Source organism: Zonotrichia leucophrys, chromosome 5, assembly GCF_028769735.1.
Source record: "Zonotrichia leucophrys gambelii isolate GWCS_2022_RI chromosome 5, RI_Zleu_2.0, whole genome shotgun sequence".
NCBI lineage: Eukaryota > Metazoa > Chordata > Aves > Passeriformes > Passerellidae > Zonotrichia > Zonotrichia leucophrys.
Genome location: NC_088175.1, coordinates 44,626,626 through 44,641,505, shown reverse-complemented (window position 1 = coordinate 44,641,505; position 14,880 = coordinate 44,626,626). Strand labels below are relative to the sequence as shown.

Here is a 14,880-nt window from a genome sequence, read left to right as displayed (position 1 = left end):
ATTTACTGAACTTCTGATATAAGCTTGGCATAATACCGACACCTATTTTAAATTCTGTTATGCATATTATTTTTTTGCCAGATGTAATAAGCACACAGAACTGAATCTTACATTTCACAAACTCACATTGGAAGGACAAAAGTAAAACAGAAAGCACACTGTAACTATATACACCACTTCAGGTACTGTAAACTCTCACTGAAAGCTGCACCAATAAAAAAGTTTAAAAATTAACACAGTGTACACAGGAAGAGGCAAAAGTATTCAGATCTCTTGTATTGTTTGTAAGGAGCTATCTAAACACTTGAACAGAGACGGGAATAAGAAATGCAGAAAATAGCTTTTTGGTGTCTTTTAGATGAATAAAACGATTACAGCTGTGGTAAACGTGGGTGGAAGCTATTCTTTTACCAACATTTTTCATACATCAACAAATGGAAAAGTTGTATAAATATTATCCGAAGCCAGCAATATTCTGTGTCAGTTCTAATATTTCAGTCTCTTTTCTCATTGTCCTGGAAAAGTTGCACAGATATTATATGGACATAGACTTATTTGTGGCAGAGCAGATACTGACAGGTTAATTCCATGGTTAACAAACACTCAATTGCTGGCACTTCTGAAATATTTATGCTGGAAGTTTACATTTTAATGAATACAGTTACTATGCTCCTAATAGTTTTTTTCACAGAATGCACACAAATAATATAGATTCCCTACAGCTGCCAACACTGAAACAGTGAAGGTTTTATACAAAACTGAAAGGCTATTCATATAACTCACTTATATGGTAGACAAAAATATGAGAACTACTAAGAAAGATTTTGAAAGTTTCAGGACAAAGTAACATTTATTTCTATGTATTCTTGCCTCTGATTGAACTAACATGCGACAAACTTAGTATTTGAACTCAGAGTTTACAATAAAATGATTACAGAGGAAACTTGATTTTTACTTTTATTTATTATGAGCTACATTTGGAATCTGTCTTTCACTTCAAAGACTCAAAAAGCAAATATAGGTTTTAACATTTCACCACTCATTCTCACGTATGTTTCTAATTCTCTGGAGGGGTCTTAAAAAGCAAATCAAAATTTCCCAAAAATGAGTCCATTTATTTGCACAGTGGCAAAATAAAACCCATGGAATATTCCCTGATTGTGTCGATCTATACAAATTAAATATTAACTACTGTGATTTTTACCTGAGCAATATGTTAATTGCACACTTCTAGTGGTTGGCTTTTTGAATATTGCAATGTTTTGAACCAAACATTATTTTGGATGTGAGGTTTGCGTGTACAGGTCTTTTGAACTGTGCCAGGTTTCTTTCTTGATTTTGCACTGTCTGACATAAACCTCTGATTTTGATATTGTACTTTTTAAACTTTATCCCAGTATTTACTCTAGCAAGTCCCATCTTCCATTCAGGTGATTTGTAGTTCAAGTGTGTCTAATGGGATCTTGCAGTTATTGGGACTTTACTGGGACACACTATCACAACAGATTTCACAAAACATTCCTTTTCAATGCTACTAAGTTTTAAAGCATGTTGTGACTGCTGCTGGCAATAAAAAGTACTAGGGAAGGGGCAGAAAGGGAAAAGAATGGGATGAAAATGAAAATAAGCCATGAATCTTCATTTTGTTTCAGTAAGTCTAATTTTGGTGAACATCTCCCAGAAAAATATATATGTTCTAAAATTAGAGAAGTCCATAGAACTGTAGAATGGTTTGGGTTGGAAGGGATGATAGAGATCATATGTTCCAACCCCCTGCCATGGGGGTTTCACCAAGTTGCTCAGAGCCCCATCCAACCTGGCCTTGAACACTTCCAGGGATGGGACATCCACAGCCTCTCAGGCAACCTGTGCCACTGCCTCACCACCCTCACAGCAAAGAATTTCTCCCTAATATCCAACCTAAACCTGCCAACACAGCTGGCTGCCCGCTGCCTTGCACTTACCTAGGATTTTGCTGATGTTGGAGTTGTGCATGTCGGGGAAGGCCTGGAGGATTTTCCGGCGCTCGTCCTTGGCCCAGACCATGAAGGCGTTCATCGGCCGCTTGATGTGGGGCTCGCTGCTGGCGCGGCCCCGCGAGTCCCGGTACACCCGGGCTTCAGCCACCGTGGCCCCTCCTGTTGGCCAACAATAATACTGCTGTAGTTTAGCTGCTGAGCCATTCACTGCTTTACTCCCTGTAATGTCAGGGCAGGAGGAAACAAGATGGATGCAAAACATTATTACGTGCGTTAGGAAAGCGCTTTCAGTGCTGTGCTTACTTTAGCTTTTGCTTTCTCTCTTTCTCTCCCTGCTACCAGATTTATATGAGAGAGAGAGAGAGAGAGAGAGAGAGAGAGAGATGGGCCAACCAATGGTCTCAGTGTAGCTGAGATGACCCAACATCAAATTGAAGAAACAAATTGCACTGGTATTTCCCCAACTAAGACACGGAGATTTGATAAAGTTTCCATTTGGGGCTTTACCATAAAATACATTCTCTGAATGCTCAACAAAACTCACATAAAGTTACATTTGAGAATGTAGGCCTGCTGACACAAGCCATTGACAACAACTTTGCTGCCTGAGCAGTGAAGCAGTAACAAACATTCCATAAATTAAATTATACAGTGCACCAGGTACATGCTGCCATTTGTATGGATCCGACTCTATTTGAAGCTGAACATTTTAAAGTAGCATCTGCTTTGATTGAATTCTAGATGTGTTTTGGAGGATTTGAGCCAGATATATGTAATAAAACTGTCTTTCTCCAACAGGTACATGCACAGGACATTGGAGCACTCGAGTGGGAGACAAGCACCCCAACTCCATGCCTGCTGTGCCTTAGTGTATCCCAGTCTTTATCTGCCATCAATTCAGCTTGTACAAGCCAGCCCTAACTGGGATTTTGTATGCACCCAGGCCTGTTTCTTGACCATAAATAGCAAAGCCTTATGGGAGTTTAGAGATAGCAGATCTGAGGTGTAGAACTAATTACTAGGGGTGAAACAGATGACAAAGGCACGCCTTTACAGGAAAAAAACTTCTGAAGTTGTGATGATATGTTTTTAGAGCTATACTTTAGCTATAAAAAAGGCAAAAAGTGTTTACAGTGGGAGAGTGAGAGTCTCAGACCTCACCAAACTGGTCATATAATTTTATACCTTGAAAAGGCAAGATACTTTACAAAAAATTAATACAGTAATAGATCTCCTTTTTTTATAAACAATTACAGCTACCAACATGAATTTATTTGCCAAATAAGGTAAGATTAATTATTTACAGTACGTAAAACAAACCACTGCAGTTTTACTGAATGCAGGCGCAAGTTTTTAGTTGTGCAAAAATCAATTTTCCTAATTCAGATTGAAAGCATTATATAGGCACACTTTTTAAAAAATGCTATATAAGAAACACATTTGCATGAAAAAAGGGGCCCTAAAATAGAGGATGCATAACTAATACACTACCTTTTTGCCACCAGGTCCACAGTACATTAATTTCATTTAAAACGCACTGACCATACAGGATAAATTGATTTTGCTTTATATGGTGTTGACAGCCATGTTTATTGTGCAGTGAAATGTAGTGTAGTTTCAAGCTGACTATATCCATCAACACAGGGCAATATGCTGACTACTGGGCCAGATGAAGACATACATTACCCTGAGAGCAAAACACTCATTCGCACACAGCAGTGTCTTCTCCTGAGGATCACCCTGGTAATTTATGACACCTCCCATGCCATTACTTTACAACTGACACCAATTTGGCAATTTGTATACTAACATGCATGCACATAAAAGAAGACAGGTTTGTGGCAAATGTGAGCTGCAAAACTGTTTTAGCACTGTTCTAAGTTAAGCACCGTGCCACAGGTGTTCTGCATTTACAGGAGGCTGCAGTCAGCCTTTTACTGCAAAAGGGAAGAGCAGTTTTGCAGAGTGACCCGCAGGTAGGACCAGTTGAGGGGGGTGAATGGTCAATGAGGCTCTGCCCATTGTTGCCAAAAGCCTTGGACCACAAACATATCAAAGATACCATAATTTGAGAGAGAATCTATTTATTTAGAAATTGAAATAAGTTGCAAACATAGTAAGTCAACACTAAAATACTTACTGGGACTAAGAACTATATAATTTGAGAAATGTCCAGCATAGCATGTAACAGTTATTCTATCCTTTAAGATAATGTAATAAAAACATATAACTAGTATGTGGACAATTGGGAAGCTGCTGATAAAAAATTAAATTATCATTTATGCAAAAGTTGTAATTTGTTATTAAGCTGCTCTACTCACTGCACAGGAAAAATATATTTGAATCCATAGGGTTTCCATATTTTCCTTTTCCAAAGGTACTTATTCACTACAGCTAAGAGTTTGTCTTTAGCCCTTTCTAACACAATTTTGGACTTTTCAAGCCTAATGCAGGTAAAGTGTAGTTTTACTGGGAACAAGATTACAGGTGGCTTTTTCATCTGGATGTAATCTAGACAGAATGAAAATAAACAAAAACAAGCAAAGAAAAAAAAAAGAAAGGCAAAAAAAAAAAATGAAGGCAGAAAACCACCATAAATTATTATCTGTTTTCATAGAAAGGTTATGTTAGAAAACAATTCTTACTTGGAGTAATAAATTACAACCATCCCAAGAAGGTCAAGTCTGGCTGCATCTGCTTTAAGCAAGTCCTTACTTGAAGGACTTGAAAAAGCAGCCAAAGAGTTGATGTTCTTTGAGCTTGATCTCTGGGGAAATATTTGCAAGCTGACCTATAGGCCATCACAAAAGCATTTGCAAAATGCATTTCTGCAAATAAGTAAAGCAATATAATCTTCATGCTCTTCTGTCTCAGAACCACAGAATTATATTCAGCACATAAAGCATTACAATAAAATAGTTCTTGCAGCATGGGGGGAAGTCAGAATGTCTAAGTACCTTTTTAGATTAGAAATGAGGTGCTAATGATACAAATACATATATGCTCAGTGAGGTCTTACAAGTTGAAACACATAACAAGCTTTCAAACTGGTTGTTCTTAGGTACTTCATCCTGTCAAGCAGATATTTTGACTTTATTGTGCCCTATGAAAACAATTTCAACAGATTTAACAAAGTATGGAGTTTTTTCCTATTGTGATAACTATAGTTAGCACTGACAGCGGCTCAAAGAGACACCTGGAATTTTTAAAGAAAATGTATATGCAAGTGCAAAGAAGGAGGTGTTTTAAATCTTTCTGAAAATATTTTCAGGGAATTCTAATTACTAATGAACCTAAAATAACAGATAAAATGGAAATGTACTACCAGTGAAGGACAAGACAAGGGAAGAAACTGGTAATTGTCTCTCTATGGTAACTAATGCTTTGCCAGTTACTGCTCATACTGCAATCACAGGAGGAGGGATTTTCAGAATTAAGAGCCTGGTCAGAATTTATAATTATTGCAGAAGCAGTACAGTTTGGCTGCCCTAGTAGCTTAGTTGGCAAAGAACTCTATATTTTGGCCTAAAGACAGGGGCTATCCTCAAAGTGACACTTTTAGCTTCTGGAAGTGTTCACTGCCTTACTTCCTAGATCCTTTGCATTTGCACAGCTTGTCATAACTTTGATGATTTAAAACTAAAATCAGATTAAAGAAGAGTGATATTTTTTTTATGGATATATGGCAGGCAACCTCTCTGTGAAAACTGGATTCCATACTGCTCTAGAAGCAATACCAAGGCAAAGAAAACACCACAGACTAAATCTAAAAATGCTAGAGCTTCATGAAAATAATTTGCAACAATATTTTCATTTCTAAAGAGCTGTCTAATCAGAGAATATTGGAGAGATAAAAGAATCTGATCATCAAGAAAGATAAACTTCCTTATGTGAAATAAATGTTAAGAAACATAAAATAACAATTGTTACATTGTTTATTTATTTATTTATTTATTTCTGTCTCTTTCTGAGGTTCTTGCATTTGCTAATGAAATTAATATTAAAACAGGCATTATCCCTCAGCATGCTTCCTGAAATCTTGGCCACTATAAGGTTAATCCTACTGTCTTTACTGGGATGTGGTTTACCTTCCATTTTGCACATCACCTACAACAAAACCTGAGACTGGGCTTTTACATGTTACCAGAAAACAAACAATAATAGATGTGATAGAAAGGAGGAAAAAAAAGGCTGAGGAAAAGAGAGAAAAGAAGTGACAGCAAAAGAAAGAGATTTGTGTCAGTCACCCTGTTATTCCTTAATGATTCTTCACAGTATGGCCATTGATTCATGTTTGAAGTTATACATTTCCCCCGACTTCTCCCCAGAAAATAGATAAATAGATCTGGCTAATCTAGAGTATGTACTGCAGATCATCTTCCATGGACACACACCAAGACAGGATACATAGAAATACAGACAATCTTTCTAGGTTCCTGGTATGAAAATGACTGGTTAGTTGTAAAGCTCCTACCATCAGTTATTCATTAAGCTGAGGTGACATATTTGCCTACTTTGGAAAAGACTGATTGTGACCTCCAAAATATCAGGCCCTGTCTGTGGTAATACAGCTACCACTGCACAGACCAGGACCTGACAAACGTGCAAACAGGAGTTTTACTGCAAGAGATGGGTTACTCATAAATATGGACATGCCATAAAGACAGGGAGAATGAAAAACAATCTTAGTAGTGCTCTGTGCTGCTCTTAACCTGTGTACAGACAAATGCAGCCTTTGTGAAACATATAGCAGCAGTTAAAATCAAATAGAGAAAGACAAATGTGGAAAGAACAGAATAGAAAGAGCAGCTTTGGCAAGCTTAGAATACAGGAGTTGTCAATTAGCTAATATTTTGGGTTATCAATTTTAGAGAAATTTACAAGAATTCCTGCTACTTCACTGTAATATAAGCAACATGTAGCAGCTGTAGAAATACATTTATCTGTTTTGCCCCTTGCCTGCCTCTTATTTCTTCATCCCCAACACCATTCAGATTTTCTCATTCTTTACTGGCATGTCTTGTCATCACTGGCAAAATACCCACTTGGAAACATACCAAGGTTTGGAACAGGGGTGACACAAATGTTCTGTTTGTCAGGCAGCTTTTGTTCCAAATGCTAAACAAATATTATTCAGCTGCAATTTAAGCAGTGAACATTTCTCACAGGCTGCATGTCAGAGAATGAATGGGGAGAAAAACCGAGTAAGCCACAAGCAATTCATTAAATACTGCAATATTTAAATGGCCTCTAAGATTTTTCACCTGCAAGGGTTCTGAAATGCACTAGGTAAATACTAAAAAGTGAGAATATACTGAAGCACAGGTTAGCTATATCCAAGCAACACTTCCTTCTGATAAGACTTCCCTTTTGACTGCTAAGAGACTCCATTCTCTTTAAAACATCAACAAGAAGAACCAACTGGGAATTCCCTAAGGTCAGCTCTGAGGAAACATAAACCTCTAATTCAATAACTCCGCTACTGCACTGAAAAAGGCCTTATTATTGCAACATCCATATGGAGTCAATTGGACATTAATGACTAATCAATCCCTCCCCTTTCTATTCTACTTATAGTGTCACAAGCCATGTTTAGATTAGCCCATTTCCTGCTTAGGATCGCTCAAGATGTCTTTTGTTCTTTCAGGGCTGGCCTGATGGAGGCAGCTTAAACAAACACACGACCCAAGTGGTGCAGGAGTTATAAACTGCCATATGTGAATGAACAAAGGGGCCATACTAAAGCCTTTTGTGGTATTTGTTAATGTTTTTCATCTGAGTTTAAAAAGACCTAATGACTTTGTGGTGAGCTGATGCATGTGGCTCGTGGCTTTGCAAAATGAAGGAAATTCTAGCCAGTTATATATCAGCATATATTTTCCAGAGTGCCTTGTTTTCAGTTTTGGTGGCAGCGAGTTTACTTTTTTTAGTACATTTGTTTTACATATGCAAGCAAAATACTTAATCTCAATTAAAACACAGCACCAGTTTTCACAGCCATACTCACAACCTGCATATACATCTTTCCCCATTTGAAAGTCTAAAGCTAAAATTAAGAGTGGAATATCTGCTGCGTGTGAAATCAAAGCAACTGTTCTCAGCTCCACCATTCGCTCACCAGTGTTTAAAGCTGAATTGTTAGCAGGGCCCTAATAAATACCAAAACAATAATTCTAAATAAGCTGCTAGCATATCCATGCTCCACAGCCAGCCCTGCCCAAATCTGTGCTATATAAATGAATTAAAACTGCTAAATGCAGCTACTTGCTTGATGGCTTACACAAACAGTTTAGATTTCTTGACCACATTCTATGGCAAAGCTAACCCTCATGGAAACTTGGCAAGGACTATAGCTAAAACAATAAAATAATACTTTAAATTACATGGGATATTAACTGAATTAATTAGGGCTTGAGGCCTGGCTTTAGCTCCTGATGGCTGACACAGTCACACATGTGCTCTAACACAAGAGTTACTCTAAACGTCTATAGAGAAACTGGGATGAAGAAGCAGCCTCTACTATAAATTTGGGGAGGTGTTTAAGTGTCATCATATTTTTCAATCATGTGCCACTTGCAGACTTCAAGACCCTTCACAGATAATTAATTAAATGCTAACAACCCCATTCTGACATTAATGTTATTGATAGAAAAGAAATATGAATCATATTTAAGTCGAAAATTTTTCAGCCTACGTAATGATGCCAGAAGTAAGGTATTGCCAGTCATCAGATCTAACAATCTACATTATTCAATTCACAAACATTGTTGCTGTTTCCCTTTGATATTTTATTTCATACTCAGTTGAGGAAAATAGAGGCCCACAGAAAGGAAAATCATGGAGGAAACAGCCCAGTCCAAGAGAAAAAATACTAACAACTATTGTTAGGTATTTGACAAGATCTATGGATTTGATTTGATTTTTGAGAAAAAGAACCCCAGCTGGTTTACCAGCTAAGCAATTGTTGTTACTATATTAATCATATTCAAAGTCAAAGCAACACAAAGAAAAATGCACTAATCTATTTAACATAAAAAAGTTTCCATAAAAGTAACAGCCTTACTGCCAGTGTAGCTGTTATTCACATCATTTCAAATTTCTCATGACATGAGTGTCACCTAAAACATCCAGAAAATACAACATTAATTTAAAACACAGGGGCTAATTCTGCAGTCTTCAGTCATCCCTAAAAGCTTTTATGTTGAAAAAGTCCTGTTTGAACAAGGGCCATAGTGATCCATTCATACTTCAGTCAATGCTTTGTTTTGTTTTAAGATGGAGAAATGACAGACGGGAATTAAGGACAGAGAAAGAAGGCAGTCTGACTTCACATTTGATGGATGCATTGTTCAAGGTGTGGCTGAACACTGTTCATTGCTTGCTCACGTTGTTCTTTACCAAAACAATGATTTTTAAAAGCTTAAGTACAATGTAGTTTGTAAAAGGGAATTACGTTTAACAATGGGAGAGGTTTTTACAAAACCACCTCCCTCAAATCACGTATTAAGAAATGCAGAGCAAAAGCAAAAGACTTGAAAATGTGTTACAGCCACGGCTTTAGTGACCCATTTCCTGCATTCCATCTTCAATAATTTGTCACTTTCTGAATGATGCAACATCATTCTCTGTATCAATGTAACTAATTCCTTCCATCCAGTGCTAGCTGCTTTCACTTGTCATATCAGTAATTAGCAAGGAGCTGGGGCTAGGCCATTTCTTATTGCCTTTCACATGGGTTGATATTAAAACAACTGATAATGTAACTAGTAAATAATATAACATGAAAAGAAAGAATCAAAACCATCATGTTAACAGGAGCTGTTCTTCAGGCTAATTTTTCAAGTAAGGTACCCCTGGGCATTTGGGATTTGTGAGCAAAACCAGGAAGATGTTTTTATAAATATGGCAATGGAATGTCTTAACATGTGACCACAGTTACCTGGTTTGGATAAAAAATAGAGTGTTTACTATGAAAGAGGGGCTTACATAAAAATTTACAAATCATTCCTTTTTTTCTAATTCCTGCGAAACCACTCCTGCCAAATTGAAAACACAATCATTTATTATTTGTAGAATTTATGAAGACACTGCAATGCTCACACTACACACTCTTTGGACCACTGATACTGTGAAATTAAATCAAAATACAAATTAAAGAAATATTTTCCCCTTGCTACCAAGTTCTTCACTAGGCACTTGCTTAGACACCTTGCAAATATACATGCAAGAAAGGCAAATGATCCTAAACACTTTTCTATTTCTCAGATACTGAGGCTCCTGAAGGAGAAAACTGTTCACGTTTTAGACTAAGAAAAATAGACAGTTGTACAAAGAGGACTTGTTTGAATCTGTACCAATTGCTCGTGCTTAGCCAGAATATATGATGTTCTTTCCTTAGTGTATTCATATTTCTGCTCCACTCCCTGTGCTCAAGATTTAAGGAAGAAGGGCATGATTCCTCCCTCCTTCACTCAGTATGACATAATGGTGGCTTTCTCCATCAACTGAAAATGCAATTGTGCCTGGAAATTTTGCACTATTTTATGGAGCTTCAAGCTTCTTTTGTCATATTGGAACACTACCAAAGACACCCTGAGAGAATCAGGACCATGGGGTGTTTTACACCTGGTGGCTGTACATGAGTGTGAAAAAATGTTTTAAACCACTGAATTGCTATATTTAGTTTTTCAGTCAGTCCACCTAAAAATAGCTACACATACTGACTGATGCTTTCAGCATTTGTGACAATAATTTTCTCATGGGTGAAGATTTTCTGTGTAAAACTGCAGCCCACAGTTGCTTTTTACAGCCACCTTCTAAATTCCTGAAAATAATGTTTTACTATATAATGGAAATTGTGAAAAGCTCTTAGTTATAACTGTGCTAATGTGTAAAACTCAGGGCATTGTAAAAGTGGTCAATCGTACAACATCAAAAATCCTAAGTGAAATTTTTTAAAATAAAGATACTGTTCTATAAGAATCAATTACTGTAGCTTGGAAATGCCAGACAAGAAAGCCTCATATTTAGCAGTAGAAAACCAAAAATACCTAAGGAAGTTGAAAATCAAAAGTTAACAGTTGTGGAGGATACCCAGATTTGTTATTCTGAAAAGAGAAGCATACTATATGGTAAATATTAGTGTCTTGAGAGGAATAAGTTTCAATGCTGTGGAAATCAGTCCATACACTCCCTGCACAGAATTTTCAGTTCCCCCTCTAAATGTAATGGGGACGCTGGCAACAATGAATTGCATGAAGCGTTTGCCATCAGAAAAGTGATGGGGTGTTCTCAAAGACATCTTTCTCCTATCCCATCTGTAGGTGTTGAGTTACTCCAGGGCTGAAGCACAGAGTCTCATCCAACTCAACTGAAATACCGTGCCTAAGTACTTCACCCCAGATTCCTATCTGTTATGAGTCATTCTGGGAAATTTAAGGATATCACTCAATAATAAAGCACAATCAGATTCATGGATGCTAAAAATGGCAACTACAATTAATGAAGGCCACTTTTTAGCATCTGAGCTTATTAATATTAGATATATTAATATAAAGATATATTTTATATTTAAATATAGAGATACAATTATTGGATTTGGAGGGTTTGGGTTTTTGGTTTTGTTTTGGAGTGGTGTTTTTGCAATCAAAGACCTATAACAAGAATTCAGGGCAATAAAAATTCCAGTACTTGAGCTTACTCTCTGGATACATTTCTTTGTTTTCAGACAGCTTTCACTGTTTTCTGATTTTCATCTTTCTCCTCTCAACTGCCATAGCAACTATTACAAATATTTATGTGCGACAATTTCTGGCGTGGAGAGGAATTCTTTCCTCCGGTATTTATAAAGCACTGTCACCAAAGTAGGTGATGCTTTACCCTGCCTGTGCTACCTGCTGTTTACACTTCTGCACGGGAGGGTGTTAAACAAGTTACCTCACAGGTTTGGATCGTCCTGGCAGCCTGCCAAGGCTGATCTGCCTGTAAATGTATGGTTCCCTCTCACCTGCCTCTTCAGCTGCTCAGAGCCAACCTTTCTTGAAGCAGGGAAGAAACCCTCACCCTTTTGTATAAGCAATTATTTGCTATTGGGTGTGAATGAGGTTGTTGAGGCTTTGAGCATATGGTAGAGGTGCTCCTGTAATAATACACCTAATGGGTGTGCAAAACACTAGGCATGAGGTCTGCCCTCTTTCCAGGGAGGGAATGAAATGTTAAGTACTAATAAGGCGTTTTCACCTATTTCTATTTGCTTTCTAAAAATTAATTTTATTTTGCCATGCATTATATTTTCATTAAGGAAAACCAGCTACAGATAAGTTTTTTCTCTTTTACTAAATCTCACAGTGAGGTAGGGGCAAAACAATAACATTCAGATGTTTTTGCTCTGAGACTAAGATCCAGCCAAGAAAATTATATTTTAATAGAGCCAATTCTTTGGTAGAAATGAAGATCAGGTCTTGATGGAATTTGAATCCCTGAAAACAACTGCTGAAGGAAACCACAATGCAACCTGAGCTAAGGTAAAACCAGTAATTGTCAACAGAAAGGTTAGGTGTACTCTGCAGATTTCTATATACTAGAAAACAAAACCTTAACACACTTCCTACAAATTTCCAAGAATTTGACCACATCCACAAAACTAGAAGGATCCATTAACATGGAGCACATTTTACAATTCTAAAGAAGCAGCACCATCACCCACAAGTGAGCATCTGTGAAAGAATAATCTTTTTCTAGAACTTGAACCAAAAAATCTTATTCACATCATCCAATAATCTCAATAACTGGGAGCTAGATACTTTATTATTTAGTATGCTAAATACTGTGTTTGGTGTGTCCATCCCTGTCTATATTTCTGCACTGACAACCTCAAATGTTCAAAATTATGAAGCCATCTACAGAAATAATTATGTTTCCTTTAAAGTGTTAATGTTTCAGGGGAAAAAAAATCCTTGTTTAGAGAACTAAACAACTGGCTGTTGTTTATAATTTTGGATACCAGTCACCAAATGTTTATGAGGCTTTGAAATCATGTTTTTGAATTTTGCTAACTACAAATGTATTATATATTTTAACATGGCAACTGGGATTTCAGGTAATGATACAAGTCTAACAGCTGTGGATTATTCATCAATGGTGTCACAGTAAGTGGCAATGTTTTAAATACAGTTTGAGCATGATTTTTAATATAGTTAGCTCAGTCCTGCTGGTGGCTAAGAAGTAATAGAAATATTGTTTTAAGTCATATTTAATAAAAAACTCTTCCTAATGATTTTCAGGCCTCCATTCAGATGACTGTTAGCTCATTATGAGCAATATAAACTTTGAAGACAACTTTGTATCTCTGAAAGCACAACCAGCTACCATTAATTAAATCTTACCTTTAATTAATCTCAAAAAGGTTTTCACACACTGCGCATGGACAACGAGCTAAAAAGAAAACCATTCTATACTATTTCATATTTATCCAATTTCTATGTTTAAAGATTTTCAATACTTATAATTCATGACTCAAAAAAACCCAAAAACCTGTAGCTTCAACTTCTGGTCAATGACCCAGTGCCACAAGCACTCCTAAAATTACAGGAAAACGTGACTCTGATCATGTCAGACCCAGATCACAGCCATATGTTATAGAAAAGATATAAGGAGTAGAGAGAAATCATTGCTAGATCCTGTTACAAAGTCATTCCATAAACAGAAGTCTGCTGATATGTCTTCTGATAAATTACATGAACCTTAAATGTTGTGTCAAAACTGTGGGAATCAGGAGCACTTCCCAGATCTGGTCTATCTCCAATGCCTGTTGGGATGGACAGACATGCACCATGTCTCTGCACCCTTTGGTTTCCTATGGAAATGTTGGTGTGCAGGCAAGCAGGGAGTGGAACTGCACTTCCACAGCTCCTTTGCTCTAGACCACTGCAGGGATTAGAGTTCAACTCAAACTCCATTTCCCCCAGGTTATGGCCAGCAGTGGGATTAAATTATGAAATTGTGGGATTACAGTGGGATTACAGAGTTATGAAATTCACTGCATTTAGGGAAGATACTAACAATTTGCAGAGTGTTCTTTTAAAAGGGTGGTGGGGGCAGGTGTAAGGGTGGGGCAGTGGTGTAGCAGACTTATTCCTGAGCTAAGGATTCCAAATTTAATCCCACTGCTGGCCATAACCTGGGGGAAATGGAGTTTGAGTTGAACTCTAATCCCTGCAGTGGTCTAGAGCAAAGGAGCTGTGGAAGTGCAGTTCCACTCCCTGCTTGCCTGCACACCAACATTTCCATAGGAAACCAAAGGGTGCAGAGACATGGTGCATGTCTGTAGTCCTAAAATTCTGGTGATGAGAGTAAAACCACCAGGCAAATCTAACATCCATCCACTCACTCTGTCACAACTGTACCTGGGCCTCAGAGATCGGGGAGTATTTCTGACAAGAAAAGGCAGGGCATCAAAAGTTAGCAACCAATATGTCACTTCAGAAATCTTTAGTCCTTGTTTTATATGTGTAAAAGCACACATAAACCACAGAAATATTAGCTAAAGATTTCTACAGCAACCTGCATTCAAATAGTATCTAAAAAAAGAGGGGGAGGAAGATTTAAAGTAAAAATGACAATACAGAAAGGAAGGTGTGAAACACATGAAGCCCTTGAAGAACATGACTGTGCCTATTAGGAACCTTTGACATTCTGAGATTGTGACTGTGGCAACACAATGAAATGCAGCAAGGCATTCTTAGAGAGGGTGAAAGAAGAGAAACAAAGCTGGTGAAAGGTCTGGAGCACCAGTCTGATGAGGAGAGGCTGATGGAGCTGAGGGTGTTTAGCCTGGAGGAAAGGAGGCTCAGGAGGACCTTATCACTCTGTACAACAACATGAAAGGAGGCTGCAGAGACAT

The 14,880-nt window shown here is 37.5% G+C and overlaps 1 protein-coding gene across 6 annotated transcripts in view; it reads right to left on the bottom strand.

Annotated features, from left to right (window-relative positions):
- The window catches only part of SOX6 (SRY-box transcription factor 6), a 364,152-nt gene that overhangs the window by 14,794 nt on the left and 334,478 nt on the right, over positions 1-14,880 (bottom strand). For all 6 annotated transcript variants that reach the window (XM_064714999.1, XM_064715000.1, XM_064714996.1 and 3 more), the window contains one exon: positions 1,965-2,198. In XM_064714999.1, the coding sequence (XP_064571069.1) occupies positions 1,965-2,198 (234 nt within the window). The remainder of the gene's footprint in view (positions 1-1,964; positions 2,199-14,880) is intronic.